The sequence below is a fragment of the Bubalus kerabau genome, chromosome 11 (assembly GCF_029407905.1).
Source record: "Bubalus kerabau isolate K-KA32 ecotype Philippines breed swamp buffalo chromosome 11, PCC_UOA_SB_1v2, whole genome shotgun sequence".
Lineage (NCBI taxonomy): Eukaryota > Metazoa > Chordata > Mammalia > Artiodactyla > Bovidae > Bubalus > Bubalus kerabau.
This window is the reverse complement of record NC_073634.1, coordinates 89,666,676-89,693,956: the sequence shown is the minus strand read 5'-3', so window position 1 is coordinate 89,693,956 and position 27,281 is coordinate 89,666,676. Positions and strand designations below refer to the sequence as shown.

Sequence of the window (27,281 nt, the reverse complement as noted above, 5' to 3'; positions counted from 1 at the left end):
TGTCCCCTCCTTCATAACACCCTCCATGGCGCCTTTGTATATTTTCTTGTGGTGTCATTGGAAGACTGTCTTCCCAGCTAGACTGTAAGCTCCTGAAAACCAGCTGAATGAATGAACAGAAGAAAGAATCCTGGAATATTAGAGCTGACAAGGTCTTTAGAGATCTAATCTAACTCTTTCATGTTCCAGATGAGGAAACATGCCCAGACAGAAGGTTCTGGAAAGAACTGGGTGGGCTGGGGGAGTAGAGGGGAATAGACCTTTGATCCAAATTCAACAACTCGCCCATTAATGGTCAGTCTGTTGATCTGTGTTTTGTTGTTTAGTCACTAAGTCATGTCCAACTCTTTGCGACCCCATGGACTGTAGCCTGCCAGGCTGCTCTGTCCAAGGAATTTTTCAGGCAAGAATACTGGAGTGGGTTGCCATTTCCTTCTCCAGGGGATCTTCCCAATTCAGGATCAAACCTGTGTCTTCTACATTGGCAGGCAGATGCTTTACCACTGAGCCACCAGGGAAGTCCATAAAATATATTTTAAAAATCAATTTAGTTTCTTTTATTTTTTAAAATGTGGCTACTAGAAATTTTATATGATACATCTGGTTCAGTTCTGTTTCTATTGCACAGCCCTGGCCTAGAGTTGTAGACGTGCTAAGTCGCTTCAGTTGTGTCCAGCTGTTTGCAACCGGATGGACTGTAGCCTACTAGGCTCCTCAGTCCATGAGATTCTCCAGGCAAGAATACTGGAGTGGGTTGCCATGCCCTCCTTCAGGGAATCTTCCCAATCCAGGGATTGAACCCCCATATCTTAGGTCTCCTGCATTGATAGGCAGGTTCTTTTACCACTAGCGCCACCTGGGAAGCCCGGAGCTGAAGGCAGTGCTTCTCAGACACGTGAGTCCCCTGGGGATCTTGACAAAATGCAGAGTCCGACTCAGCATGTCTGGGCTGAGCCTAGGATTCTGCATTTTTTCCCAGCTCCCCAGTGATACTGGTGCTGCTGGAGACTACCCTGGGTGCAGCACATTTGAACAGGGGCTCTCAGAGTGTCGTGTGGGTCAGAATCATATGGAAGATTCTGGGCTTTCCTTCCAGAATTTCTGATCCAGTAGCTGTGATGCGGGACCTCAGAATCTGCATTTCTGCAAGTTCTCAGGTGATACTGATGCTGCTGGTCTCGGTGCTGAGACTGAGAACTGCTGCTTTAAATGGTGATGGGATGATCCGTTTCTCGAAAGTTTAAAATACATCACTCTGAATTAGTTCTGTTCCTCCAAATTTCCATGATTCTCAAGTTTCCTCTTTGGGAGAAGTGTATCAATTTTGGTAAATTTCATTTTCCTCAAAAATAATCCACATTGTTGACTTTTCCAAGTTATTTGCATAGAATCAGCTATTTTCGTGTTTTGTGATAGTCTCTGCTAATCTCTCTCTCTCTCTTTTTTTTGGTGTTTTCTTTGATAGGCTATCATCCAACAGTTTACCTATCTCACTCTTTACGAGAAGCAGCTTTTTTCCCTCAATTTTTAAAAATCAATCTTACACTCTTACGATTTCTAATTTTCACATTTCTGCATTTATCTTCATTCCTTCCTCTTGCTTTGTTTGCGTTTGTTTTCTTGCTCTTTTCTGCAAACATAACTGGTTTATGTGCTGCATTCATTTATGTTCTTTTTGTTTCATTCTGTGATGTTTAAGGTAATGGATTTTTCTCAGCATATTACATAATTGTTGGCATGTGGAATTTTCATTATCAATTTTTTTCTATGTGTTCTGCAAGTTTTTTAACCTTTATAAAACTTCTAGACTGTTGAGTTTTTTGTTGTTGTTGTTTCTGTTTTTGTTTTGTACTTTTGTTGCTTTGTCGTTAGAGAATAAAAAAAGGAGATAAGTGCTATTTCTATCTTTGGAAATTTGAAGTTTTCTTTGCTGCTTTTTCTATGTGTTATATGGGTGCCTATATGGATGCCTTATACGGATGTTGTCTCTAGTTTTCCTTGTATAGAGTTGATATATATCTGTTGGTGCAAAAGTATCAATGATTTCCATATCCGCTGTCCATGTTTCTAATCTTGGTGCACTTTGCTACTCTTATTGCTGAATCACAAAGGTCTGTGATGGTTATGACTCCCTGTGATGTTCTCTGGTGCTTCTGTTATATTGTTCTGGTCTTGAGTCCCCAGAGAAGTGTCTGGGGATGCTGCTGGTTGTCACTTCTCTGTTTTGCTAGGCACCACGCTTTGAGCAATATTACACAGGAACCAGGAATGTTAGGTCCATGAATCAAGGCAAATTGCAAGTGGTCAAACAGGAGATGGCAAGAGTGAATATCGACATTCTAGGAATTAGTGAACTAAGATGGACTGGAATGGGTGAATTTAACTCAGATGACCATTATATCTACTACTGTGGGCAGGAATACCTTAGAAGAAATGGAGTATCCATCATAGTCAACATAAGAGTCCGAAATGCAATACTTGAATGCAATCTCAAAAATGATAGAATGATCTCTGTTCGTTTCCAAGGCAAACCATTCAGTATCATGGTAATCCAAGTCTATGCCCCAACCAGTAATGCTGAAGAAGCTGAAGTTGAGCAGTTCTATGAAGAGCTACAAGACCTTCTAGAACTGACACCCAAAAAAGATGTCCTTTTCATTATAGGGGACTGGAATGCAAAAGTAGGAAGTCAAAGTCTGTTGCCTGGAGTAACAGGCAAATTTGGCTTTGGAGTACAGAATGAAGCAGGGCAAAGTCTAATAGAGTTCCGCCAAGAGAACGCATTGGTCATAGCAAACACCCTCTTCCAACAACACAAGAGAAGACTCTACACATGGACATCACCAGATGGTTGACACCGAAATCAGACTGATTATATTCTTTGTAGCCAAAGATGGAGAAGCGCTATACAGTCAGCAAAACAAAGACTGGGAGCTGACTGTAGCTCGGATCATGAACTCCTTATTGCCAAATTCAGACTGAAATTGAAGAAAGTGGGGAAAACCACTAGACCATTCAGGTATGACCTAAATAAAATCCCTTATGACTATACAGTGGAAGTGAGAAATAGATTTAAGGGACTAGATCTGATAGACAGAGTGCCTGATGAACTATGGACGGAGGTATGTGACATTGTACAGGAGACAGGAATCAAGACCATCCCCAAGAAAAAGAAATGCAAAAAAGCAAAATGGCTGTCTGGGGAGGCCTTACATATAACTGTGAAAAGAAGGGAAGCAAAAAGCAAAGGAGAAAAGGAAAGATATACCCATTTGAGTGCAGAGTTCTAAAGAATAGCAAGAAGAGATAAGAAAGCCTTCCTCAGCTATCAATGCAAAGAGATAGAGGAAAACAACAGAATGGGAAAGACTAGAGATCTCTTCAAGAAAATTAGAGATACCAAGGGAACATTTCATGCAAAGATGGGCTCAATAAAGGACAGAAATGGTATGGACCTAACAGAAGCAGAAGATATTAAGACGAGGTGGCAAGAATACACAGAAGAACTGTACAAAAAAGATCTTCAAGACCCAGATAATCACCATGGTGTGATCACTCACCTAAAGCCAGACATCCTGGAATGTGAAGTCAAGTGGGCCTTAGGAAATATCACTATGAACAAAGCTAGTGGAGGTGATGGAACTCCAGTTGAGCTCTTTCAAATCCTGAAAGATGACGCTGTGAAAGTGCTGCCCTCAATATGCCAGCAAATTTGGAAAACTCAGCAGTGGCCACAGGACTGGAAAAGGTCAGTTTTCATTCCAACCCCAAAGAAAGGCAATGCCAAAGAATGCTCAAACTACCTCACAATTGCATTCATCTCACATGCTAGTAAAATAATGCTCAAAATTCTCCAAGCCAGGCTTCAGCAATACATGAACCCTGAACTTCCTGATGTTCAAGCTGGTTTTAGAAAAGGCAGAGGAACCAGAGATCAAATTGCCGACATCCGCTGGATCATGGAAAAAGCAAGAGAGTTCCAGAAAAACATCTATTTGTGCTTTATTGACTATGCCAAAGCCTTTGACTGTGTGGATCACAATAAACTGTGGAAAATTCTTCAAGAAAACCAGACCACCCGACCTGCCTCTTGAGAAATCTGTATGCAGGTCAGGAAGCAACAGTTAGAACTGGACACGGAACAACAGACTGGTTCCAAATCAGGAAAGGAGTACGTCAAGGCTGTATATTGTCACCCTGCTTTTTTAACTTATTTTCAGAGTACATCATGAGAAACGCTGGACTGGATGAAGCACAAGCTGGAATCAAGATTGCCGGGAGAAATCTCAATAACCTCAGATATGCAGATGACACCACCCTTATGGCAGAAACTAAACTATGAAGAGAAACTAAAGAGCCTCTTGATGAAAGTGAAAGAAGAGAGTAAAAAGTTGGCTTAAAGCTCAACATTCAGAAAACTAAGATCATGGCATCTGGTCCGGTCACTTCATGGGAAATAGATGGGGAAACAGTGGAAACAATGGCTGACTTTATTTTTCTGGGCTCCAAAATCAATCACTGCAGATGGTGATTGCAGCCATGAAATTAAAAGATGCTTACTCCTTGGAAGGAAAGTTATGACCAACCTAGACAGCATATTAAAAAGCAGAGACATTACTTTGCCAACAAAGGTCCGTCTAGTCAAGGCTATGGTATTTCCAGTGGTCATGTATGGATGAGAGAGTTGGACTATAAAGAAAGCTGAGCGCCAAAGAATTGATGCTTTTGAACTGTGGTGTTGGAGAAGACTCTTGAGAGTCCCTTGGACTGCAAAAAGATCCAACCAGTCCATCCTAAAGGAGATCAGTCTTGGGTGTTCATTGGAAGGACTCATCTTGAAGCTGAAACTCCGATACTTTGGCCACCTGATGCGAAGAGCTGACTCATTTGAAAAGACCCTGATGCTGGGAAAGATTGAGGGCAGGAGGAGAAGGGGACAACAGAGGATGAAATGGTTGGATGGCATCACCGACTCAATGGACATGGGTTTGGGTAGAGTCTGGGGGTTGGTGATGGACAGGGAGGCTAGAGGTCACAGGGGTTGCAAAGACTCAGCCACGACTGAGCGACTGAGCTGAACTGAACACTTTGGTTGCCTGTTGTATGCCATATGCCAGGCACTGTGTTCGTTGCCTTCCATTTCCCTGGTGGCTCAGTGGTAAAGGATCTGCCTGCCAATGCAGGAGATGCAGGTTCCCTCGCTGGGTTGAGGAGATGCCTTGAAGAAGGAAATGACAACCCACTCCAGTGTTCCTGCCTGGAGAATCCCATGGACAGAGGAGCCTGGTGGGCAACAGTCCATGGGGTCGTGAGAGTCGGACACGACTTAGCAACTAAACCACCACCACCATTTCTGTGTTCCCTCATGAGATCCTCACCATGTTCTAGATGAGAACCCTGATGTTCTCAGAGTTCAGCCACTTAGCTGATGAGCATCAGGCCTTCACCTGGTCAGTCTGCTTCTCTCTCTTCTGGGCAGATGGCTGTTAACTTCTTGCCTTCCTGCCCTGGCTCTGTCTCCTCCTTCAGGCCCTGGTGGGACAGTCGCTGCGTTGACAGCCCGCCAGCCAGCTCCCAGCAGCTCTCACCAAGCCAGAAGTCACCTGCGGGGAAGGAGGGCTGTTGATTTCTGTGTAGGAGGCGAGCGCCAGCCTCAGGCAACACTGTGAAACTCACAGGGTGACTCTCTGGAGGGGAAATGTAGCACCAGGTCCTTTCATTTTAGACCCAGGCCAGCTCCTGGGAGCCATGACGCAACGGTTCTCCAGACCTCAGCCCGGCCCTGTCCACATCACACTCTTCACGAGACTTGTTTTCAGGGGCTTCAGGAGCAGCTTTAAATGGTTCTTTTTTGGGCACTGGCTTCATGTCATTCTCGATGGACAGCTTATATATGTCCTTTCTCCTCTTTTGTGGTCTCTCCCACCTCAGTCAAAGGCTCCTGGGGTCCAGGCACCTGTGTTCAAGCAAACAGTCTGGGCATCTCGTCTCTGACCATCCCCTTGAGACCCCAGTGAGGACTGAGCCCCATGGCCTACGCCTCCCAAACCTGTCCTGTATCCATCCACTGCTCTGCCTTCCTCCAGTTCACCTTCAACGCCTTCTGCATTTTTGCAACAACCCCTTGATGTGTCTCCTGCTCGCTTTTCATCACTGCCCACACAGCAGCCCCAGTTATCTTTTTTAAAAAACAGTATGTGACTTTTTTTTTTTTTTTTTTGCTGGAAGACCCCTCGTGGTTTTCCAGTGCCCACAGTAGAAAACACGTACACTTGACTGGCTCCCAGACCCCTAACTATCAGATCCTGGGTGTCCCCTTCAAGGTTCACTGGCCCAATCACCTCCCGTGATGCTGGCTCCATCTGGTCTTGCACAACCCATTCCCCCAGCCTACAAGGCCCCCACCTGCCACTCCACACTGAAGACGGTGCGGGGGGGCGGGGGGGAGGGGACGGACCCTGACCTCATCCCATCTCAGTTAGAATGTCACCTCCTCCAGAGGCCGAGTCCCTCTAGGTCCTTTATTTTAATTCTCTGCCTTCCACGTGTGCATGCATGCTGTCACTTCCGTCGTGCCTGACTCTGTGCGACCCCATGGACTGTAGCCCACTAGGCTCCTCTATCTGTGGGATTCTGCAGGCAAGAATACTGGAGTGGGTTGCTGTTTCCTTCTCCAGGGGATCTTCCTGATCTGGGGGTCGAACTTCCTGATCTGGGGATCGAACTTCCTGCATTGGTAAACAGGTTCTTTGCCACAAGCGCCACCTGGAAAGCACCACTATTTAATCCTCTCCTTGTTTGTGTGTCTAATGGAATATCTGCCCTAAGTCAGATTTCTGTGTGCATCTCCTAGAGTGGAGCCTGGCACAGAGCCGGTGCTGAGTCAATATTTACTGGGTACACGTCCATCTCATGGTAGTGGGCCATCTCTTCTAGCACCTGTTCTATCCGCTGGGGAACCTGAAAAATTTATGGGTCCTGGGGCATCACCTCCAGGGATGCTGATTAGGTTCATTTAGGGTAGGAACTAGGAATCTGCATTTTAAGGAAGTACTCATTGTAATCCTGAGTCAGGTGGGCTTCTGACTTTGAGGACCTGTGTTATCAATAGCATTTATATGGCTATTAGCCCATTGGATCCTAACGTACTTCTAGGAAATATTAAGGCCAGGGATTCTAAATTTATATTTAAAAGATAAAATATCTTTTAAATATAAATATAGATATTTATATTTAAAACAACCTTTATAACAAGGTTGTTTTTGTTTTCTGAATAGGTAATACATTCACATGTATCAAAGGCAAAACAATATAAAAGGTTTTACATGAGAAGTCTCCCTTAAACCCTGCCCATCCAAGCCCTCCCCAGCCCCTGCTTAGGAAGCCGCTTGTATGAATTGCTTGGATACATTTCTGATGCTTCTTTATGCAAGTAGAGGCAAATTCCAGCATATATTTTTATTTTTTCCCTTTTCGAATACAATGGAGAAGGAAATGGCAACCCACTCCAGTATTCTTGCCTGGAGAATCCCATGGACAGAGGAGCCTGATGGGCCTGTGGGATCCATGGGGTTGCACAGAGTCAGACGTGACTGAGTGACTAACATACTTTTAAATACAAAGTCATAATCCCCATGTTTAGCATCTTGGTTCTTTTTCACTTAATAGTGTATTCTGGGAGAGATTTCTCCATCAGTGTATAGAGAGCCTTCTTGGTTTTAAACTACCATGCATTCAACGTGGGGAAGGTTTATTAGTCAGCCCTAGAGGTGGACACTTGGCTTATTCACTTTTATGGAGAAGGGGGCCTGTTACCAACAGTGCCGCAGGGTATAATCTTGCTCCTGCATCATTCCTTTGCACATACAATTATGCATGTGTATCTCCAGGATGAATTCTCGAAAGTAAATTGCTGGGTCCTGGATCAGGTGGCTCCGTAATTTTAATGGACATTATCAGATTTCTCTGACCATTTTGAATTTCCGTTAGCAGTGGAAGTAAGAGTCCCCCATTTTCCTACAATCTTTCTAATCAAGTGTGCTGTCAAATTTTGGGATCATTACAAACCTGGTAGGTAAGAAATGCAGCCTCAATGTAGTGTGGGCTTTTTTTTTTTTAAGTGGCTTTATTTAGACATAAATGATGTGCAATAAATGGCAGGTTTTTAAGCTGTACAGTTTGAATGATGAGTTTTGACGTATATACACCAGTGAAGCCATCGCCACAGCCAAGGTAGTGAACATATCTGTTACCCTTAGAAGCTCTTTGCATCTCCTCCTTCAACACTAATCTGCTTTCTACCACTGTAAGAGTACACACATATTTTAGAACTTGTGGAACAATATGGTGAGTATTCTTTTTTTGATTTGGTTTTTCCACTCTGCCTCATTATTTGAGATTTTTCTATGCTGCGGTATGTATATTAATCTTTCCTTTTTTTTTTTTTACTGCTGAGTAGTATTCCATTTCATAGGTAAACCATAGTCTATTTATTTACCCATTGGAAGATTTCCAGTTTTAGACTGTTTAAGTTGTGAGTACCCATGTATTATGTGCTATTTTTGTATTGACAAATTTTCATTTCTTTTGGGTAAATACTTAATCCTTGAGGCAGCTAGGATCTTGGTACCCAAACTGTGACCCTTAAACCTTTGCATCGCTTCCTGACCCTGGGGGATGGGTATGGCTTGGAGGAGGGCCAGATCAGATCATGGAGTCCCAGGGCGTGGCCTCCTTGCTTGGACTAAGCTTGAAATAACAGCTGCATTGAATACTATTTTGTATGAATAAGGAATACTGATTTTTATTTTAACTTTTTTTTACCATGCCACAGCTTGCAGAATCTTAGTTCCCCAACCAAGGATCGAACCCTTTCCCCCTTATGTGAAAGTATGGAGGCAGTCCTCGTCACTGGACCAGGGAATTCTCAAGAATACTGATTTTTTTTTTTTTTTAAAGAAATGCTCATTCTTTGGAAAGGTCACATTCTGGGAGATGAGGTGAAGGAGTAAAGAGGCCATCTGGATCCTAGGTGGGACATGAGTGAAGCAGGAAAGACAGGGAGCCCTGTGGCTCTGAGGAGCGCTGGACTGATGTCCTGCTTCATATCCTCAGGCACTTGTCCAGCTGGGCAGCCAGGATCTGCTGGTCATCTGTGTGTTTTCTCAGAGCCCCTGTATTTTGCAGCAGCTGACGATAGCGGGAGTAATGAACTTTCAGAGATCTCTTTGCTTAGTGGCGACCAGAGCACTTTTGCATTGTGATCATTTATATGGAGGAGGGAGGTTCCTGGTGTCCACCCCATGAGGGCAGCAGCTGTGGTCTGTTTGTTCACTACTGTTTCCCATAACAGTGCCTGGTGCATAGCGGACGCAGTATGTTTTTTTGCTGAGTGCAGAAAGCAACCAGTTTTGGGTGGGGGTGTTTGCCAATGCTGACTGTACTTGTTAGGGGTGCCTTGCCTTGAGGAAGGGGCACTTGGGCTGTTAGAAAGAGTTAGTAGCATCCAAGTGGCTCCAGAAGGCTGGCCTGGGAAGGGCAACGGAGAGGAGGAGGATGGAGAAAAAGGAGGCCAGACAGGGCGGGGTGTTCTTGTAAACTCTGCTAAGGAGTATGAATGTCAATATTTGAACTTCTTGGGAAATCACTGGTAGAGTTTAAGCAATACAATGGCATGCAAAGAGGTGTATTTTTAGAGATCCCCTTGGCTGCCGTAGGAGGGATGGACACCTGGAGGCTGGGTTGGGAGAGGCAAAGAAAGCCCAGAGTGGGGTGCTGGAGGAAATCTGGACAAAGACAGCATGACCTGCCTAGGACAGTGACCCAGGGCCGGGCCTGGGCTGATTTCTGGTAACTAAAATATAGTGGTGATGGGAAAGAAGAGGGTGGAGCCAAGGAACTCTGGGGAAGGTGACGATATCCAGCATAAGGGGCCAAACCAGTCCTTGACATTCTCCAGGCTGGGTCTCTACCCTGGAAGCCAAGAACAAGGCTGAGACTTTTTTTTTTTAATTGAGGTATAATTCACACACTGTTACATTCACTCCCTTAAGGTATGAAATTCATTCGTCTCCAGTGTGTTTACAAGGTAGTCCAGCCATTGCATGCATGCTCAGTCTCTTCAGTCGTGTCCCACTCTGCGACCCAATGGACTGTAGCCCACCAGGCTCCTCTGTCCATGGGAATTCTCCAGACAAGCATACTGGAGTGGGTTGCCATGCCCTCCTCCAGGGGACCTTCCTGACCCAGGGATTGAACCATGTGTCTCCTGCATTACAGGTGCATTCTTTACCCACCGAGTCACCTGAGAAGCCCAGTCCAGCCTTTGCCACCATCACATTCCAGAATGTTGTCTCAAAGAAAACCTAGTACCCATTGCAGTCCCCTCCCAGGGAGGATCAAGCTGTCCTAGAGGCCTTGTTTCTGTCCTGGTCAGTTCCCAAGGAGCTGTGCGATCTTAGGCAAGTCCCTACCTCACCTTGGTCCCTAAAGGCCCTTCCAGCTGTGACTCCATGCAGTGATTCTGGGTGGGCAGATTATGTTATGGTCATACTCCCATGACTCTAATGTTAAGGATTTTTAATGGGGGAGGAGGGCTTGTTTCATTTTATTTTTTATGGTAATCAAGCACAGATGATTCTACTATAATTACCACCTTAATTAGCATCTTGGCATAAACCTCTGTCTTCATTTTTGGTTACCTCCTAAAATTGCACTTCCGAAAGTGGAATTACTGATTCAGGGGATGGAGACATATTTAAAGTTGTTTGTATATATTGCTAAATTGTTTAATTACTGATTCAGGGGATGGAGACATATTTAAAGTTGTTTGTATATATTGCTAAATTGTTTTCCAGAGAGGTTGCAAGAACAGGTCATTTCATCAGACCCTTGTCAATTGAGTGCCTTTAGAAACCATTGTTCATTTCCCTGGCAAAATGAAAATGATGTGGGATTGTTTGAATATGGATTTATTCAATCACCAGCTTGAGTAAGCACACTTAGAGGCAGTTTTGAGTCTTCTATCCTCCCATTTGTGATCTGCCCTTCTGCTGTCGCCCTGGCGTCTTCTGGGAGGGCTGTGGGTTGCACCCTTCTGGTGACACTCTTCACTTGTGAGTCCTGGGATCCCTGCGGTTGGGCACGGTGACTGGGCTGCTTGATGGGTGACTTTCTAAAATAGTTTGAATTTATTTGTTTTTGCCTGTGCTGGGCCTTTGTTGCTGCCTGGGCTTCTGTCTAGTTGCTGAGAGTGGGGGCTGTTTGTTGCAGCGTGGGCTTCTCGTTGCAATGGCTTCTCTTGTTGTGGAGCACAAGCTCTGGAGTGCTTGGGCTCAGCTGCTGTGACTCCCGGGCTCTAGGACACAGGTTCAGTAGTTGTGGCGCTCTGGCTTAGATGCTCCACAACATGTGGGATCTTCCCAGACCAGAGATCGAACTTGAGTCTCCTTCGTCTCTTGCGTTGGCTGGCAGATTGTTTAGCACTGAGCCACTAGGGAAGCCCTTAGTGGGTTGACCTGTAGCAAACTCTCCAGAACTTAGACATCGTCAGGCCCCTCTGCCTATGGATGTCAGGCGAGTGTATTCTCCTTCTCCTCGGTTCTGTCTTGTCTCAACAAAAATTTGAAGCCATGAACGTTAGAGCCCACAGCGTGTCATAGCTCTCGGACAGACCGTGTTATAGCTCTCAGGTCTCAAACAGACTGTGTTATAGCTCTTAGACAGGTCAGTGTTACAGGTCGTGTTACAGCTCAATTTTATTTAGAAAATAGCAGGAAAATCCATCCTTGAGGCACGAGGGCATGCCGACCCAAAGACGCTCAAAGAGAAGAGAGGGGGTCCCTGGCCCTTTGGCTCCTCTTTTTATATGTTTTTTCCTCCCACCCTGGGCCTGCCCTATGTAAATTGGGCTAGCCAGGAGTGCTGTTTGTTCTACCTGAGGTCCTCACTTCTGTCTTCAGACCTTCCTTTGTTCTATTTTCCAGGCTTTTTACTTCCTTGTCTTTTAGCCACGGCCATTCTGGACTCCTGTTTCCTATTCTAACTACCTAACAGTCTCTTGCGTTGGCCGGCAGATTCTTTAGCACTGAGCCACTAGGGAAGCCCTTGGTGGGTTGACTTGTAGCACTCTCCAGAACTTAGACATCATCAGCTAAGTATTAGCAGAACTGCCCAGTTACTCCTGTAAGACCTCAGAGCATTTTAGCACCAATTCAGAACAAGGAGCCTTCCCCTTCCATGTTCCACTAGAGGGCAAATTTTCTCCGAGGGTAGGTTGGCTTTTTGAAGAGGACCAATAATTTCTTGATGGCTCAGATGGTAAAGAATCTGCCTGTAATGCAGGAGACCTGGCGATCCCTGGGTCAGGAGAAGCTTCTGGAGAAGAGAATGGCTACCCATTCCAGTATTACTACCTGGAGAATTCCATGAACAGAGGAGCCTGGTGGGCTACAGTCCATGGGGTCGCAGAGTCCAACACAACTGAGTGACTAACACACACACACTCACACACACACACAAAGAATGTCTATGCTGTGATGTGGGAGAATCAAGGTGCCCAAAGCTAGAGCAAGTTCTGGTTTGAGTGGTGGGAGAGGGGATGGGTGACTCTGCTGAATGGAATTGCTCTAAAATGGGAATATCCATCTATTATTGAAACTCAGAGTTTCTGTGAAGCAAGGACAGGATCCACAGTAAGCCATAAATGGGGCCAGAGTCCCCAGAGCAGGGACCTCCCAGAGGCCTCACGGGGGATCTTTTGTTTCTAAAAACAAAGTCTCTGAATTGCTCTGCTCACATTTTCCTGATGACTTTGCTGCGGGGCATGTCCCTTGACTGAGGAGGAAGTGGAGAGACAAAGGAGGGGGTGAGGTGCCCTGGGCGGGGGGGGGGGGGGGGGGGGGCCCTGAGTCAGCAGCGGGGGCCCGCTTGAGTGGGAGCTTCTAGGCCTCTCTCCCCAGGGCCTCAGTCTGGCTGCAGGCAGTAGCTCTGTGTATGGGGAGGTCTGGGGTATGGGTCTCCCACAGAGGGTCCCGACAGCCCCTGGTGTGCTGACAGCAGCTGGTGTGGAGGAGGGAGGCTTGCTTTAGAGGCAGGGTGCAGGGTTAGTACAGCCCGCAGTGAAGGGACCAGGGTGGCGAGGCTGGAAGCAGGCAGGGGGCGGGGCAGTTATTAGCCTCCCTGAGCCTGTTTGCTCAGCTCCTGGGGCTTCCCCTCCTTTGTCCTGTGGAGCCAGGTGAATCTTACATGTGTCCTCTGAGTGGGCTTTAGTTTGGGACTTCAACCCATGTGGCTGGGACACAAACCCAGCCAAAACCCATGGTTCCTGGGTTTTCAGGACCTAATCAAGCTCAGATCCTTGATGTCTCATTGCAGAAAAAATTCAGTGAGAGATAAAGTGATAGGTACGAAGTAGATTTAATTCAGATTTGGAGAGAAGCACACTCCACAGACAGAGTGTGGGCTATCTCAGAGGGCGAGTCAGTTCAGTCACTCAATCACATCCATCTCTTTGTGACCCCACGGACTGAAGCCTGTCAGGCTTCCCTGTCCATCACCAACTCCCAGAACTTGCTCAAACTCATGTCCATTGAGTTGGTGATGCCATCCAACCATCTCATCCTCTGTCATCCACTTCTCCTCAACCTTCAATCTTTCCCAGCGTCAGGGTCTTTTCAAATGAGTCAGTTCTTCCCATCAGGTGGCCAAAGTATTGGAGTTTAGCTTCAGCATCAGTCCTTCCAATGAATATTCAGGACTGATCTCCTTTAGAATGGACTGGTTGGATCTCTTTGCAGTCCAAGGGACTTTTAAGTGTCTTCTCCAACACCACAGTTCAAAAGCATCAATTCTTTGGTGCTAGCTTTCTTTATAGTCCAACTCTCACATCCATACATGATTACTGGAAAAACCTTGTTGAGGATCAAGGTCTAATTAAAGTCAGCTTGTCTGCCATCTTGGACCCATTTGGTTCTAATCGGTTTATGTTGTCCCCTTGGGCTAGGTCATTCTTTCAGAAAGTTGTGCCCTGTCCCCCTCCCTCCTGTTACATGAGGACTCAGGACAGCTCGCTAGATGGAGCCACTGTTTTCCTCTGTGTCAGAGGCTATGGAAATGGCCTCTGCCCTCCCTGTTACCCGTTGGCCCTCTCCTCCCAGGCATGGGGTCATTTCTGAAAACTAGACCAACCCTAGCCTGCAGTGCCCGAATTATCCAGAAAACCCTGGAGTCTGGTGGATACCCTCTCTTTCATGTCCCTGTAGACCTGTGCTCCTTACCTCGGAACCTGATAGCCACGCTGTCCCTACAAGGGAACTGGGTATAGGAGACCCAGTCCCTCCTTCAGAACAGGGGCGAGGCAGGTAGGTACAGATGGCCCAGCCGAGCGCCTGGATGGAAGCGTGGCCCGCAGGGATGCTCTGCTGTGCACGGTCTGTACTGGAGACACCATTTAGGAAGCATCCCATCTGGGCTTGAGCCCCAGGGAGGGGGAGTGTGCTCGGGTGCATGGGGATCAGCGGCCTCCTCCACTTCTGTCTAGTGGGGCCAGCCTTCTCCCACCCACAGCCCCATGCCTGGAAGAGCGCTGGGACCCTGCATGCTGGTCAGTCAGATGAGTTCCAGGTTGCAGGAGGGTTAGTTGGTGGACACAGAAATCTCAGAACACCCACCTGCCTGGCGGTGCTCCCAGCTCTTGAGCCACCATCCACCTGAAGGGGCAGCAGGAACTCTGGGTGCCCTAGGAGCCCAGAAATCAGCAGTGCTAGGGGTGCCCCAGAGTGTTTGCAGAAAGGGAAGACAGGACGTGTCCGTCATACACCTGGACACAGGCAACTCCGTCTCTCCCGACTCTTATCCCTGCTGTTCCAGGTGTCCGGATTCTGCCTGCTCAGCTCCTGAAGACCCCCTCCCTTCTCAGTTCCCTCCCTGCCCTGCCTCACACCTGGAGGGAGAGGGGCTTGCAACAACACAACGTGGGGAGGTTGCAACAGGGGTGCCCGCCCTCTTTGTCTGCACCTCTGGGATCAGAAGCAGCAATCAGAGCACAGATTCTTCACTATTTGGAGGACAGTGTCCTTTGCCCACCCTGGCTCCCCCAAACTGTGTGCAAATTGCTCCAGGAACACACAGATGCCTGCCTGTGGCTGCGGGTTCCGAGGGCTTGCTGCCACTGTGCTAAGAGCTGGAAGTGACCAAGAGTAACTGTAGTTTTATGGTTTGAGCTTCCCCCTGGAAGTTGCTGGCCTTCAGTAGTTTCCAGAGTTCCGAAATGGCTACATCAGACAGACTCGGCGAGTGTCCTTGTTGTCTAGGTGGGGAGACAGTTTCCTGTGCTTGCGACACCTCTGTATGCCTAGAATTCTCTCCTATTTACAGCCATGTTAATCATTTTTTAAATAGTTCAGGCCATTAAGTACATTCACATCACTGTACAACCGTCATCACCACTTCAGAAGTCTTGCAAAACCGAAACTCTGTTAATCCATTATATATAACTCCTTATTCCCTCCTCCTGGAAACTATCATTTTACTTACTGCTTCTGTGAATTTGATGCTGGCTACCTCATATAAACAGAATCATACCGTGTTTATCTTTTTATTTCACCTAGCATAATGACTTCAAGGTTCAGCCTTGCTGTACCATGTGGCACACTTTCCTTCCTTTTAAAGCCTGAATAATATTCCACTATTGGGCTTCCCTGGTGGCTCAGCAGTAAAGAATTCACCTGCTATGCAGGAGATGCAGGGTCTATCCCTGGGTGGGGAAGATCCCCTGGATTAGGAAATGAATACCCATTCCAGTATCCTTGCCTGGGAAATCCCATGGACAGAGGAGCCTGGTGGGCTACAGTCCATGGGGTCGCAAAGAGTCAGACATGACTTAGTGACCAACCACAACAGCAATTGTCCATTATATGAGTAATACTACATTTTATTTATCTATGCATCCATTGATGAGCACTTGGATTGGTTTTTTTGGCAATTGTAAATAATGCTGCTATGTTTATTTATTTTTCTTTTGCTTTCTACTTACCAAAGTAATATACATCTTAATCACTTTAAGCATGACATTACAGAAATACATTTAAAGGGAAAGTCTCTGTTATTGTACACCTGAAAAAGAAAAGAAAGAAAGAAAGTTTAGTTGCTCAGTCATGTCTGACTGTTTGCGACCCCATGGACTATGTAGCCTGCCAGGTTCCTCTGTCCATGGGATTTTCCAGGCAAGAGTACTGGAGTGGGTTGCTATTTCCTCTCCAGAGGATCTTCCCCACCTAGGGATCGAACCTGGGTCTTCCACATTGTAGGCAGGACACTTTACCATCTTGAAGGGAACCAGTATTAACAGTTTCATATTACCAGAATCGTGTCAGGATTCTCATTTAGGTATATACTGACATATAATTTTTAAAAGTGGAATTAGGTACTGTACATGCTTAAATATTGTTTAATGTTTTATTCTGAGCTAATTTCCAAATTGCAAGACTATTCAAAGAATTTCTCTTTACCACATTTACTTTATCTTCTCTCACTTGCTTTTTCTGAAGTCTCCTGGCAGATATAATGTCCCTTTACTTCTAAATACTTTATATTTTCTAAAAACAAGGACTGCCACTAACATTGTCCCTTAATACAATGATCAAAATCAGGAATACAGTATTATTGTAATTTACTGATTTAGTTGGATATCGCCAATTAGCCAATAGTGTCCTTAATAACAAAAGAAAATCTCATATTTTTCTTAGATAATGGTAAACATTAAGTTGTCTCCCTGTTTTTCACAATTAATTGTCATGTCTTATTTGCCTTGTTTAAACTGGAATGGTCATTCAGACTCTGACTTTTACGTTGAGTTGCTTTGACAAGTACAAGTCAGTTATTTTGTAAAATGCTTCTTAATTTAAACTCGTCTGATGTTTCCTCATGATGAGATACAGATTATGCACTTTTTGCAGGAATACCCCAGAAATGAAGTTGTGTTCTTCTCAGTACATCATATCAAGAGACACATGCTATTCATCTTCCCATTACTGGTGACTTGAACAGATAGTATCTGTTGTAAATTTTCTTTCTTTTTTTTAAGATTGAAGTTTAATTTAAAATACTATGTTCATTTCAGGTGTACAGAAAAGTGATTTGGTTTATTTTCCATTATATGTTATTACAAGGTATTTAATATAGTTCCCTGTGCTATATATTAGGTCCTTGTCATTTATAATTTTATATATAGAGGGGTGTATATCTTAGTCCCAAACTCCTAATTTATCCCTCCCCAACTCCCTCCTCCCTTGTGGTAAGCATAGGTTTGTTTTCTGTCTGTGAGTTGGTTTCTGTTTTGTGAAGAAGTTCATTTGTATCACTTTTTTAAAAAGGTTCCACATATAAGTGATATTATATCATATTTGTCTTTCTCTGTCTTCACTTAATATGATAATCTCTAGGTCCATCCATGTTGCTGCAAATGGCGTTATTTCATTCTTTTTTATGGCTGAGTAATATTCCAGTATATATATGGACCACACCTTTATCTATTCATCTTTTGATGGACATTTAGGTTGCTTCCATGTCTTGGCTATTGAATAGTGCAAACATTGGGGTGAGTGTCTATGTTGAGTTAGAACTGTCTCCAGATATATGCCCAGGTGTGGGATTGCAGGATCATATGGTAACTATAATTTTGTTTTTTTATTTTATTTTTTGCCTGTACTGGGGTCTTCACTGCTGTGTGCAGCTTTCTCTAATCGCAGCAAGTGGGGCTACTCTCGTTGCAGTGCACAAGCTTCTCACTGTGGTGGCTTCTCCTGTTGTAGAATATGGGCTCTAGAGCGTATGGACTTCAGGAGTTTTGGTTCACAGTCTTTATTTATTTACTTGGCTGCAACGGGTCTTAGCTGCAGCGTGTAGGGTCTTTAGTTGTGGCATGAAAACTCGTACAGAATTTAGTTCCCTGACCAGGGATCGAACCAGGGCCCACCACATTGGAAGCAGGGAGTCCTCGTCACTGGACCACCAGGGAAGTCTTTTGTAGACTTTATAACAATGGCCATGCTGACTGGTGTGAGATGATACCTCATTGTAGTTTTGATTTGCATTTTTCTTAATAATTAGTGATATTGGGCATCTTTTCACGCTCACTTGCTTCTCATGTGCCTGTTGGCGATCAAAACAATTTTTTAATCCGGTAAAATGTACATAGAGTGAAATGTGCACATCTTGAATTAACTGGTTGATGAATTTTGTTGGGTACGTCAGTTTAACCAACACCCCAGTCAAGTTATATACCGTTTGCAGTTTGTTTTTTTAATTAAGATATGATTCATACATCTTTGGAGAAGGCAATGGCAACCCACTCCAGTACTCTTGCCTGGAAAATCCCATGGACGGAGGAGCCTGGTGGGCTGCAGTCCATGGGGTCGCGAAGAGTCGGACACGACTGAGCGACTTCACTTTCACTTTTCACTTTTCACGCATTGGAGAAGGAAATGGCAACCCACTCCAGTGTTCTTGCCTGGAGAATCTCAGGGATGGGGGAGCCTGGTGGGCTGCCGTCTATGGGGTCACACAGAGTTGGACACAACTGAAGCGACTTAGCAGCAGCAGCAGCAGCAGCATATATCTTCCCTTATGGGTTAGAATAAGTTTTTGCCCAGTATTTTAGAGGAAGGAGCCAGTGTTTAGCTTTAGTTTAGTTTAGCCAGACTACCACTGAAGAGCAAGGCTTTAGAGTCATGTAGATTTAGGATCAATTTCTGCTCTGACACTTATAGCTCATACAAGGTGATTTTTAGCTCTCTAAGTATTAATTTTTTCATCTTTAAAATGGGGATGTTACCTAGCTCAAAGCAGTGTCTCAAGAATTGAGTCCCTGAAACTCCTAAGAGCCCTTATAAATAAATTTTTTTAATGAAGAAACCAGTAGAAAAACCAACAAAAGATATGAACACTCTATTAACAGAAGAAAATAGTCATTTGTAGAGTCAATAAACCTATCAAAAGCTGTCCAGCCACACCGATGATCAAACATGCAAGTCAGAGCAACAGTGACAGAATTTTTCAGCTGTCAGATTGGCAGGGATTAAAAAGGTACATAATGTGTCACGTTGGCAAGGGTTTAAGAGGTAGGCACTTGACAGTACATTGGCTCTGTATACTTGAAGGATAATTTGGCCTTATCGGTTAACATTGTTAAGTGCTCACACCCTTTATCCCAGTAGTTATTCATTTGCCATTTATTCTACATATGTTCAGTTGCTAAGTCATATCTGACTCTTTGCAACCCCATGGACTGCAGCATGCCAGGCTTCCCTGTCCATCACTGTCTCCTGGAATTTGCCCAAACTCATGTCCATTGTGTAGATGAGGCCATCCAACCATCTCATTCTCTGTTGTCCCCTTCTCCTCCTGCCCTCCATCTTTCCCAGCATCAGGGTCTTTTCCAGTGAGTCGACTCCACATCAGGTGGCCAAAGGATTGGAGCTTTAGCTTCCACATCGGTCCTTCCGGTGAATCTTCAGGACTGATTTCCTTTAGGATTGACTGGTTTGATCTCTTTGCTGTCCAAGGGACTCTCAAGAGTCTTCTCCAGCACCACAGTGCAAAAGTATCAATATGCCGGTGCTCAGCCTTCTTTATGGTCCACTCTCACATCTATACAAGACTACTGGAAAAACCATAGCTTTGTCTATATAGACCTTTGTGAGCAGAGAGATGTCTCTGCTTATGTGCCTGTACAAATGGGCAAAGTGTGTGTTTTGTTGCAAAATCCATCAAAACATAAGCAACCCAAATGTTCAATAGAGCAAATTAGTTATGACTCAAGTTTGCAGTGAAATATTATGCAGTTAATGAAAGGAATGAGGAAGCTCTAACATGACATGTTAAATTTTTACAATAAACTGTATAATGAAAAAAAAAATTTTAAACAGCATCTAGACTCTCATATTCCTTTCCATGAGAAAAGTGTTCTGATTTAGCAATACTCAATTCACTGATGCCTGTGGTTAATGATCACAGCTAAGTCAGGGACATTTTTGTTAGGTGCAACAAGCAATTCTTCCAGCAGTTGAGCTTCGTCGGACCATGCTATTTTGAGATGTTCCGTGGTGGTGTACATGCCTGGGGGCAGGTGTGCCACCATACTTGTTATGGTTAAAAACTTCATAGAGGCTAGAATTCGGAGAAGGCAATGGCACGACACTCCAGTACTCTTGCCTGGAAAATCCCATGGATGGAGGAGTCTGGTGGGCTGCAGTCCATGGGGTCGCACAGAGTCGGACACGACTGAAGCGACTTAGCAGCAGCAGCAGCAGCAGAGGCTAGAATTGGAAACAGCAAATAGTCATTAACAGAGTGGCAAGTGGGTTCTCCTTTTAGCTCTACTGAGAAGGAGGCCCGTGTGTTATTTAGGTGCTCTGACATTCATTTATTCATTCAACAAACCTTTCCTGAACAGCTGCTATGCACCAAAATGTTGCCCTTGGGGCTGGAGTTAGAACCCTCATGTAAGGACGATACTCAAAGTATGACTGAGGATATGATAATAAAAGACAGCAACCTGCATTGTCACTATAATCATGATAAAGAGGAACCCTTGACAGCATCAGAAAGAAGTTCTCTGAGAGCAGGGGCTGTATGGTTCACAGCATCTGCATTCACAGCACTCTAGTCCGTGCTTGGCACATAGCTGGTTAATATCTGGAATTTTCTAAATGAATGAGCGAATGAACAAATGAGTTGATAGAATCAGGGTTCTAACAAATAACAGAATTGGGACTTCCCTGGTGGTACAGTGGATAAGAATCCACCTACTTATACAAGGGACACAGGTTCAATCCCTGGTCTGGGAGGAGTCCAGGTGCTGCAGAGCAACTAAGCCTGTGCACCAGGCCATCTGAATCTGTGTGCCTAGAGCTCGGGCTCCACAATAAGAGAAGCGACCACAATGAGAACTCTGCACCCTGCCACGAGGAGTAGGCCCCTCTCGCCACAACTGGAGAAAGCCCCCACGCAGCCACCAAGACCCACTGCAACCAAAAACAAATACATTGTAAAAAAATAACAGAAAACACACTCCAATTAGGATAATTTGAGGAAAGACTCTTCATGAAGGGGCATGTGAGTGCGTGAGGACTGTTGGAGAATCACAGGGAATGGTGCAGAAACCCAGGTAGAAGGATGGATGTTGTCACACCTGTAGGCTGTAGGAGGCGAGAGGAATTGGGTCACCGGAAATGGGAGGGAACCGGATTCACGGCCTCCTCGTCTCCTCTTGAATTGCCTGGGGAGCCAGAGGGCAGGGAGCCTGAATGTCTCCATCAGGCTGCACACCTGAAGGTATTTATCACACACTCCCGGGGCCTGGTTCTTTACATGCACTGTTCCAAACTCTGTGAGCGGAGGGGTGTCATCGCCTTGTTGCCGAGGAAACAGGATGAGATTAGCTCAGTCCCTTGCCCCAGCTATCATTAGGAAGAGGCAGAACTACTATCCTAAGAAATGCCAACATCTGTGGAGATTTTAAACCCAGGTGGCCCAGAGCTGTGGGCCCCACAGACAGACTGGATAGTTGGGAGGCAAATTATTAATACTACTCTGGGCCTCAGTCTCCCCATCTGGAAAAGGGAATGATACCCATCTTCGAGAATTCTTGAGATGATTCAATAACAGTGATATAGAAATTGGCACCTGGTCAACAAAAGGAAAATGTTGACCTGTGAAGCGCATGAAACATGGTTTTGGGTGGGAGAGCGTGGTTGTTCATTTTTGGTTAATTACTTTATACTTGTATTCATCAGTTTTTTGGCCCCAAACAGATAATGGTTAGATACCAAAGCAAGTTGCTTTCCCCACTAGTCTGTTCTTTTTTTCCCTGCCTCCTCTCTTTCTCTTCCTTTAACCTGGGGCCTTTTGGTGTCCTCTGCCTCAGTTTTGTGTGTTGGACCCTAGGCCCCTGGGCCATCCTCTGAGTGGCCACATGGCCAGTGCCTGCCACAGCTGGGGAGTCGTCCTCCACTTGGAATTCAGTGACCTCTTCCTCCTCCGTGCCAACAGCCGCTCCCTCCTGGGAGCCAGGAGAACCAGGAGAGGGCCCGAGGCAAAGATGTGGATCGTCGGAGACTTTGATGCGACTGGCTTGCTTCCTCCTGCAATTCTAACTGATGGGCTTCCAGGAGTGGACACTCTTTGCCATTTATTCTATTAACATTTATAACAATTCCTCAAAATGGATATCATCCCATTTTACAAAGAAGGGAACTATGGATCACAGAGATTAAATAAATTTGGCCAAAAATCGTACATGTGGCAGAGCCACAGAAATGGAAATGTCTCTGCATCTCCTACTTTCTTATCTTTTCTTAAACTTTCTGGAGCCTTCAGTATGTTTTCTGAAGACTTAAAGAGCTTTAATTTTCTAATTACAAAAGCAATTTGTTGTTGTTGTTTAGTCGCTAAGTCATGTTTGACTCTTTTCTGACCCTGTGGATTACAGCCCACCATGCTCCTCTGTCCATGGATTTTTCCACGCAAGAATACTGGAGTGGGTTGCCATTTTCTTCTCAAGGGGATCTTCCTGACCCAAGGATCGAACCTACCTCTCCTGCATTGGCCGGAAGTTTCTTTACTACTGAGCCACCAGGGAAGCCCTATAAAAGCAATACTGGATTATAATAGAAAATATGTAAAGTAGGAGGGACATTTTCACATAGCTGCAGCCATACTGTCTGTATAAGTTTGTGGGTTTTTTTCATGTAACATTATAATACATGCCTTGTTCTAGAAATTCTTTGTAAACCTTATTTTCAGTGGCTGCTAATAATCCCTCAGCTGGGTACACTGCTGCTGCTGCTGCTGCTAAGTTGCTTCAGTCGTGTCCAACTCTGTGCGACCCCATAGACGGCAGCCCACCAGGCTCCCCCGTCTCTGGGATTCTCCAGGCAAGGACACTGGAGTGGGTTGCCATTTCCTTCCCCAGTGCATTAAAGTGAAAAGTGAAAGTGAAATCGCTCTGTCTTGTCCGACTCTTAGCGACCCCATGGACTGCAGCCCACCAGGCTCCTCTGTCCATGGGATTTTCCAGGCAAGAGTACTGGAGTGGGGTGCCATTGCCTTCTCCGCAGCTGGGTACACTATCATTTACTTAAACAATCGTCCATTGTCAGACCATCCGGTGGTTTCCAGTTCCTTGCTGTCAGCAACATTGCTGCAAAGAGCATCTTTTTATTCAGAAAGCTTTTTCTGTTTGTCCTATTTCCTTAAGATGGTTTCTCAGAAGTGGAAATACTGGGTCAATTACCGGTTCGCGTTTTATGTTTCTTGGTACATATTGCCAAGTTGTTCCCCAAAGGGTGGCCCCGGCAGAGTGGAGAGCATTCTGTGGGTAGTTTTCTGCTCTTAACTGGCTTTGTATTCCTTCCCAAAAGTCTCATAAAGAGAATGGCCCAGAGCGTGGTGGAAGTGATGGAAGACGCCAAGGGAAAGGTCCAGGAGAACCTTCTGGCCAACGGAGGTAGGTCCCTGAAGCGCGCTTATGATGGTCCTTTCCCAACTTATTCTAGTCCATTCGTGGTCCCAGCTGTGGACACACAGGAGGGCTGAAATGACATGACACCACGGAGGCTCCAAACTGACACGCTGGGCAGAGGCTGTCCACGCCGCTTAGAGCACAGTGGCACCGCTGTTTGGAAGATTCCAATCTCCCTTATAATCCTTCTGTCTCATTTATAAAGCACCTGGCTTTTCTTACCTGTAGCTGAACTCCTCAGTGAAATTTGAGATGAAAATGAATTCAATGGGGTTTAGGGGTTAGTTGGCCCACCCACCTTCTCTGTCAGCCTCCCTTCTATCCCCACACCCTAACCAGTTTAATCCTATCCCCAAAGGAGGCTGGAATGCCTCCAACTGGATTCTTTAGCTGTGCCCAGTAATTAGATGAGGGTTAGACCAAAAACACTTTGTGTAGCGGGTTTGCATTTGGAATTTCTGTCTCCTACGCTGATAGGATAAGGCTGTAGATTCCAAGCATGTTTTGGTCTATGTATTAGGGCACAGACAATTTGAGTGCCCTTAAAATGTGCAAGACAAAAACTCTGAGGCTTTGGGAACCTTAGAATTAGATGTTTCAATATCTGTAGAGATAATTAAACCCATGGCTCTATGCATCAGTATACTGAAAATGAAAGCATATATTCTATATTTAATATGTCATTTAGTACATATTATTAATATTATACATTATTATACATATGTTATACATTACAATAATATAATATTATGCATAATTACACACATATATTTAAAATATATAAATATTATAAATTTATTACATATATATTCATGTTTTTCCCCCCCAGAACCTTTTTTTTTTTGATTGCCACATGGCATGGAGGATCTTAGTTCCCCAACCAGAAATTGAACCTGTACCCCCTGAGGTGGAAGGGCAGAGTCCGATCCACTGGACCATTAGGGAGCTCCCATCTGGGAATCTTGGAAACCATTAGTTACATCTGCTTGATTAAATTGATAAAGGGAAATGTTCATATTCCTAAATCAGAACTTAGTTTTGTATGTTACTGTAGTCTAATGACTCCATCCTCTAACGTTGCAGGTTTGAAAGAAAAAATGAAGTGTTTAAAGAGTAGGTTGTGTGTCGTTTGCTGTGTGTGTTCAGTGTGACTCCTGCGTGCCCCTGGGAAGGTGGAATCTCAGTCTGGTTGTAGGGATACAGTGACCAGGTGATGACGGATTTCTCAAGTGACAACCTCGTGGCTTGGTCACAGTGTCCATGTAACACAGACAGCAACTGTTTCTTCCCTTCCCCCTCTTCCTCACGTCTCCCCTGCCTCCCCCAGCAGCACCGCATGCCTCCTGGAGTTCAGTATTGACTTTGGCATCTTTTTGCTTGTGGTTTGCTTCTTGCCTTGATGGCCGTCCCCAGCATCCTCCTGCCTGCGAGGGCTGGCTGTTGGGTGGACCCTGACATCTTTAAATGCCAGGCTTAGCTTTGTGTGGCCTCAATGGGGGTCTCTCATACACTCTTCGAGCCTCTCCTGGGAGAGCCTCTGTGCTCAAACAGGCCATTTCTGGTTTCCCCGTTAGAAGGTGTTGTTTGCATTGGTTTTTCTCCAACCTGCTCAGACTGGTGGAATTAGAACCAGCAAATCCCATTAGGTAGGACATATACAAATCTTGGCAGACCAGAAGTCACCAAAATGCCTTCCCAAATGCAATCTGTTAATTACACTGAGATTCCTCGCCTGTGTGCTAATCCAAAAAATTGTTTTGTTGAGTTGATGAACTGATCTTATTTCCCAGCAGGTAACTCATAGGGCTCTAGACGGAAATGCTGACTTAGGACTACTTTTCTATCTGAGAAACCTGGTCTTGAGGATTTGAGAACTGACTCATTTGAAAAGACCCTGATGCTGGGAAAGATTGAAGGCGGGAGGAGAAGGGGATGACAGAGGATGAGATGGTTGGATGGCATCACCGACTCAATGGACATGAGTTTGAGTAAACTCTGGGAGTTGGTGATGAACAGGGAGGCCTTGTGTGCTGCAGTCCATGGGGTCGCAAAGAGTAGGACATGACTAAGCGACTGAACTGAACTGAGGATTCAAGAATTTGAGCTCACTTGACAATAATGATCAAAATGCTTACATTCTATTCAAAATTCACGTCAGTTAAAATTAGGTGTCATTATTACATCGTATCCATCCTCAGTCTCCTCTCAGGAGGAGAGAATCCAGCCTTATTTGTTTCCATCTGTTTCATTATCTCTAGGCCTCCTGGGAGTCAGGTCCTCATGACTTTCCAAAGCCGGTCTGGTACCCAGCCCTGTGCAAACAAAAGTCAAGGACCCTTGGGCAGCGTTCATGGCCCGCTCTTGAACATTCATCATGCACAGCAGCATAGTAAAGTCTCTGAAAAGTAATGCAGTCAAGACACCTTTGAGACAGTTTGGCTCAGGCTTTCCTGATAGCCTGCCTGCAATGCAGGAGACCCAGGGTGGAGCCCTGGGTCAGAAAGATCGCCTGGAAAAGGGAATGTCAACCCACTTGCCTGGAGAATCCCATGGATAGAGGAGCCTGGTGGGCTACAGTCCATGGGGTGGCAAAGAATCAGACACGACTGAGTGACTAACACTTTTAACTTTCTTGATATTATTCGGATGGACAAGGAACTATTTTTCTTCTAGAGAGCAGCCAGGGAGCTAGTGACAGAATTAACTGCAGGAACTCAGGGTTTCCCCAGCAGGTGAGATTTTAATCTGATCTCTCTGAGGTTACCCCCCAGGTCTTCTGGGCTATGTTTTCTGGAGGGCCAGGAGCCCCGGCCTTGGAACAGTCAGCCTTGGCCCTTTGCAACCTTGACAAGTCACCTCCCTGGGTCTTAGTTTTCTTGCCTTTATGGACTTAATCCCTTTACGGTTCTCAGCCTGGGCACCTTTTGTTTCCTCTTGCTGTGCTTGAAGCGGGAAGGATACAGGCGTGTGTGATTGCAGCAGAGCTGAGCAAACATACCCTGGTCTGGCCGGGGCCCTGGAAGGCTCAGGGTTGGAACCACCTGATGGTCCTTCGGGCTGTCTGGCCTCTGTCGGTGTGGTCACCAGTCCTTTGTTCCTCTGCTGCCGGGAAGGCTTTGTTTGGGTTCTTGGATGACATCACTGTTGCTCAAGGGCAGCTGTCTGCGTGTTTTGATTCAAAGTGAGCCTGCCTGGGTCATGGTCTGACCTCACAGGCCTTCGATCCAAGCATGCACTGCTTCCTGGAGCCCAGGCTTCTGGGATTTCAGCCAGGGGACAGGAGGGGAGGGGAGCCTGTTGTTACAAGCAGGCAGAGAGGAGGCTGTGGTTTGGGAGCACCCAGAGGATCCGGGGCTGCCACTTTCTAAGGCTGAGAACTGTCCTCGGACCACACTCTCACCAAAGGCAATGTGCGAGGGGCAAGGTGCAGTGTCTGGAACTGGTCTTCCCAACTGGGAAGAGGTGACGTTGGAGGAGGAAGTCACAGTCACAACCCAGAGGTCTCTGGAGCCTTCTGCAGGGAGCTCGTCACCGTCTCCTTATCTTCCCTCCTCTTTCATCAGATACTCACACTTGGCCATTGAGCACCAGGCACTGTGCTGGGTTCTGGGCATCCGGAGATGATTGCCCTCTAGGAGCTCATGGTCCAGGATTCAGACCCGCAGTACCTCATGTGCTGTCATGGAAACCAAGGGCTTGGGAGCCTTCGCGAGGAGAGGGGCTGAGTCATAGAGGAATTATAGGTGTTCTAGTGGACAGG

General features: G+C 45.6%; 1 protein-coding gene across 5 annotated transcripts in view; it reads left to right on the top strand.

Annotated features, from left to right (window-relative positions):
• ATP6V1C2 (ATPase H+ transporting V1 subunit C2) overlaps positions 1 to 27,281 on the top strand; it is a 60,337-nt gene that overhangs the window by 8,222 nt on the left and 24,834 nt on the right. For 4 of the 5 annotated variants that reach the window (XM_055540929.1, XM_055540928.1, XM_055540927.1 and 1 more), the window contains exon 4: positions 23,421 to 23,506. In XM_055540929.1, coding sequence (XP_055396904.1) covers positions 23,421 to 23,506 — 86 coding nt within the window. Of the gene's footprint in view, positions 1 to 21,212; positions 21,334 to 23,420; positions 23,507 to 27,281 lie in introns of those variants that run through there. The other variant, XM_055540932.1, reaches the window with a different exon arrangement.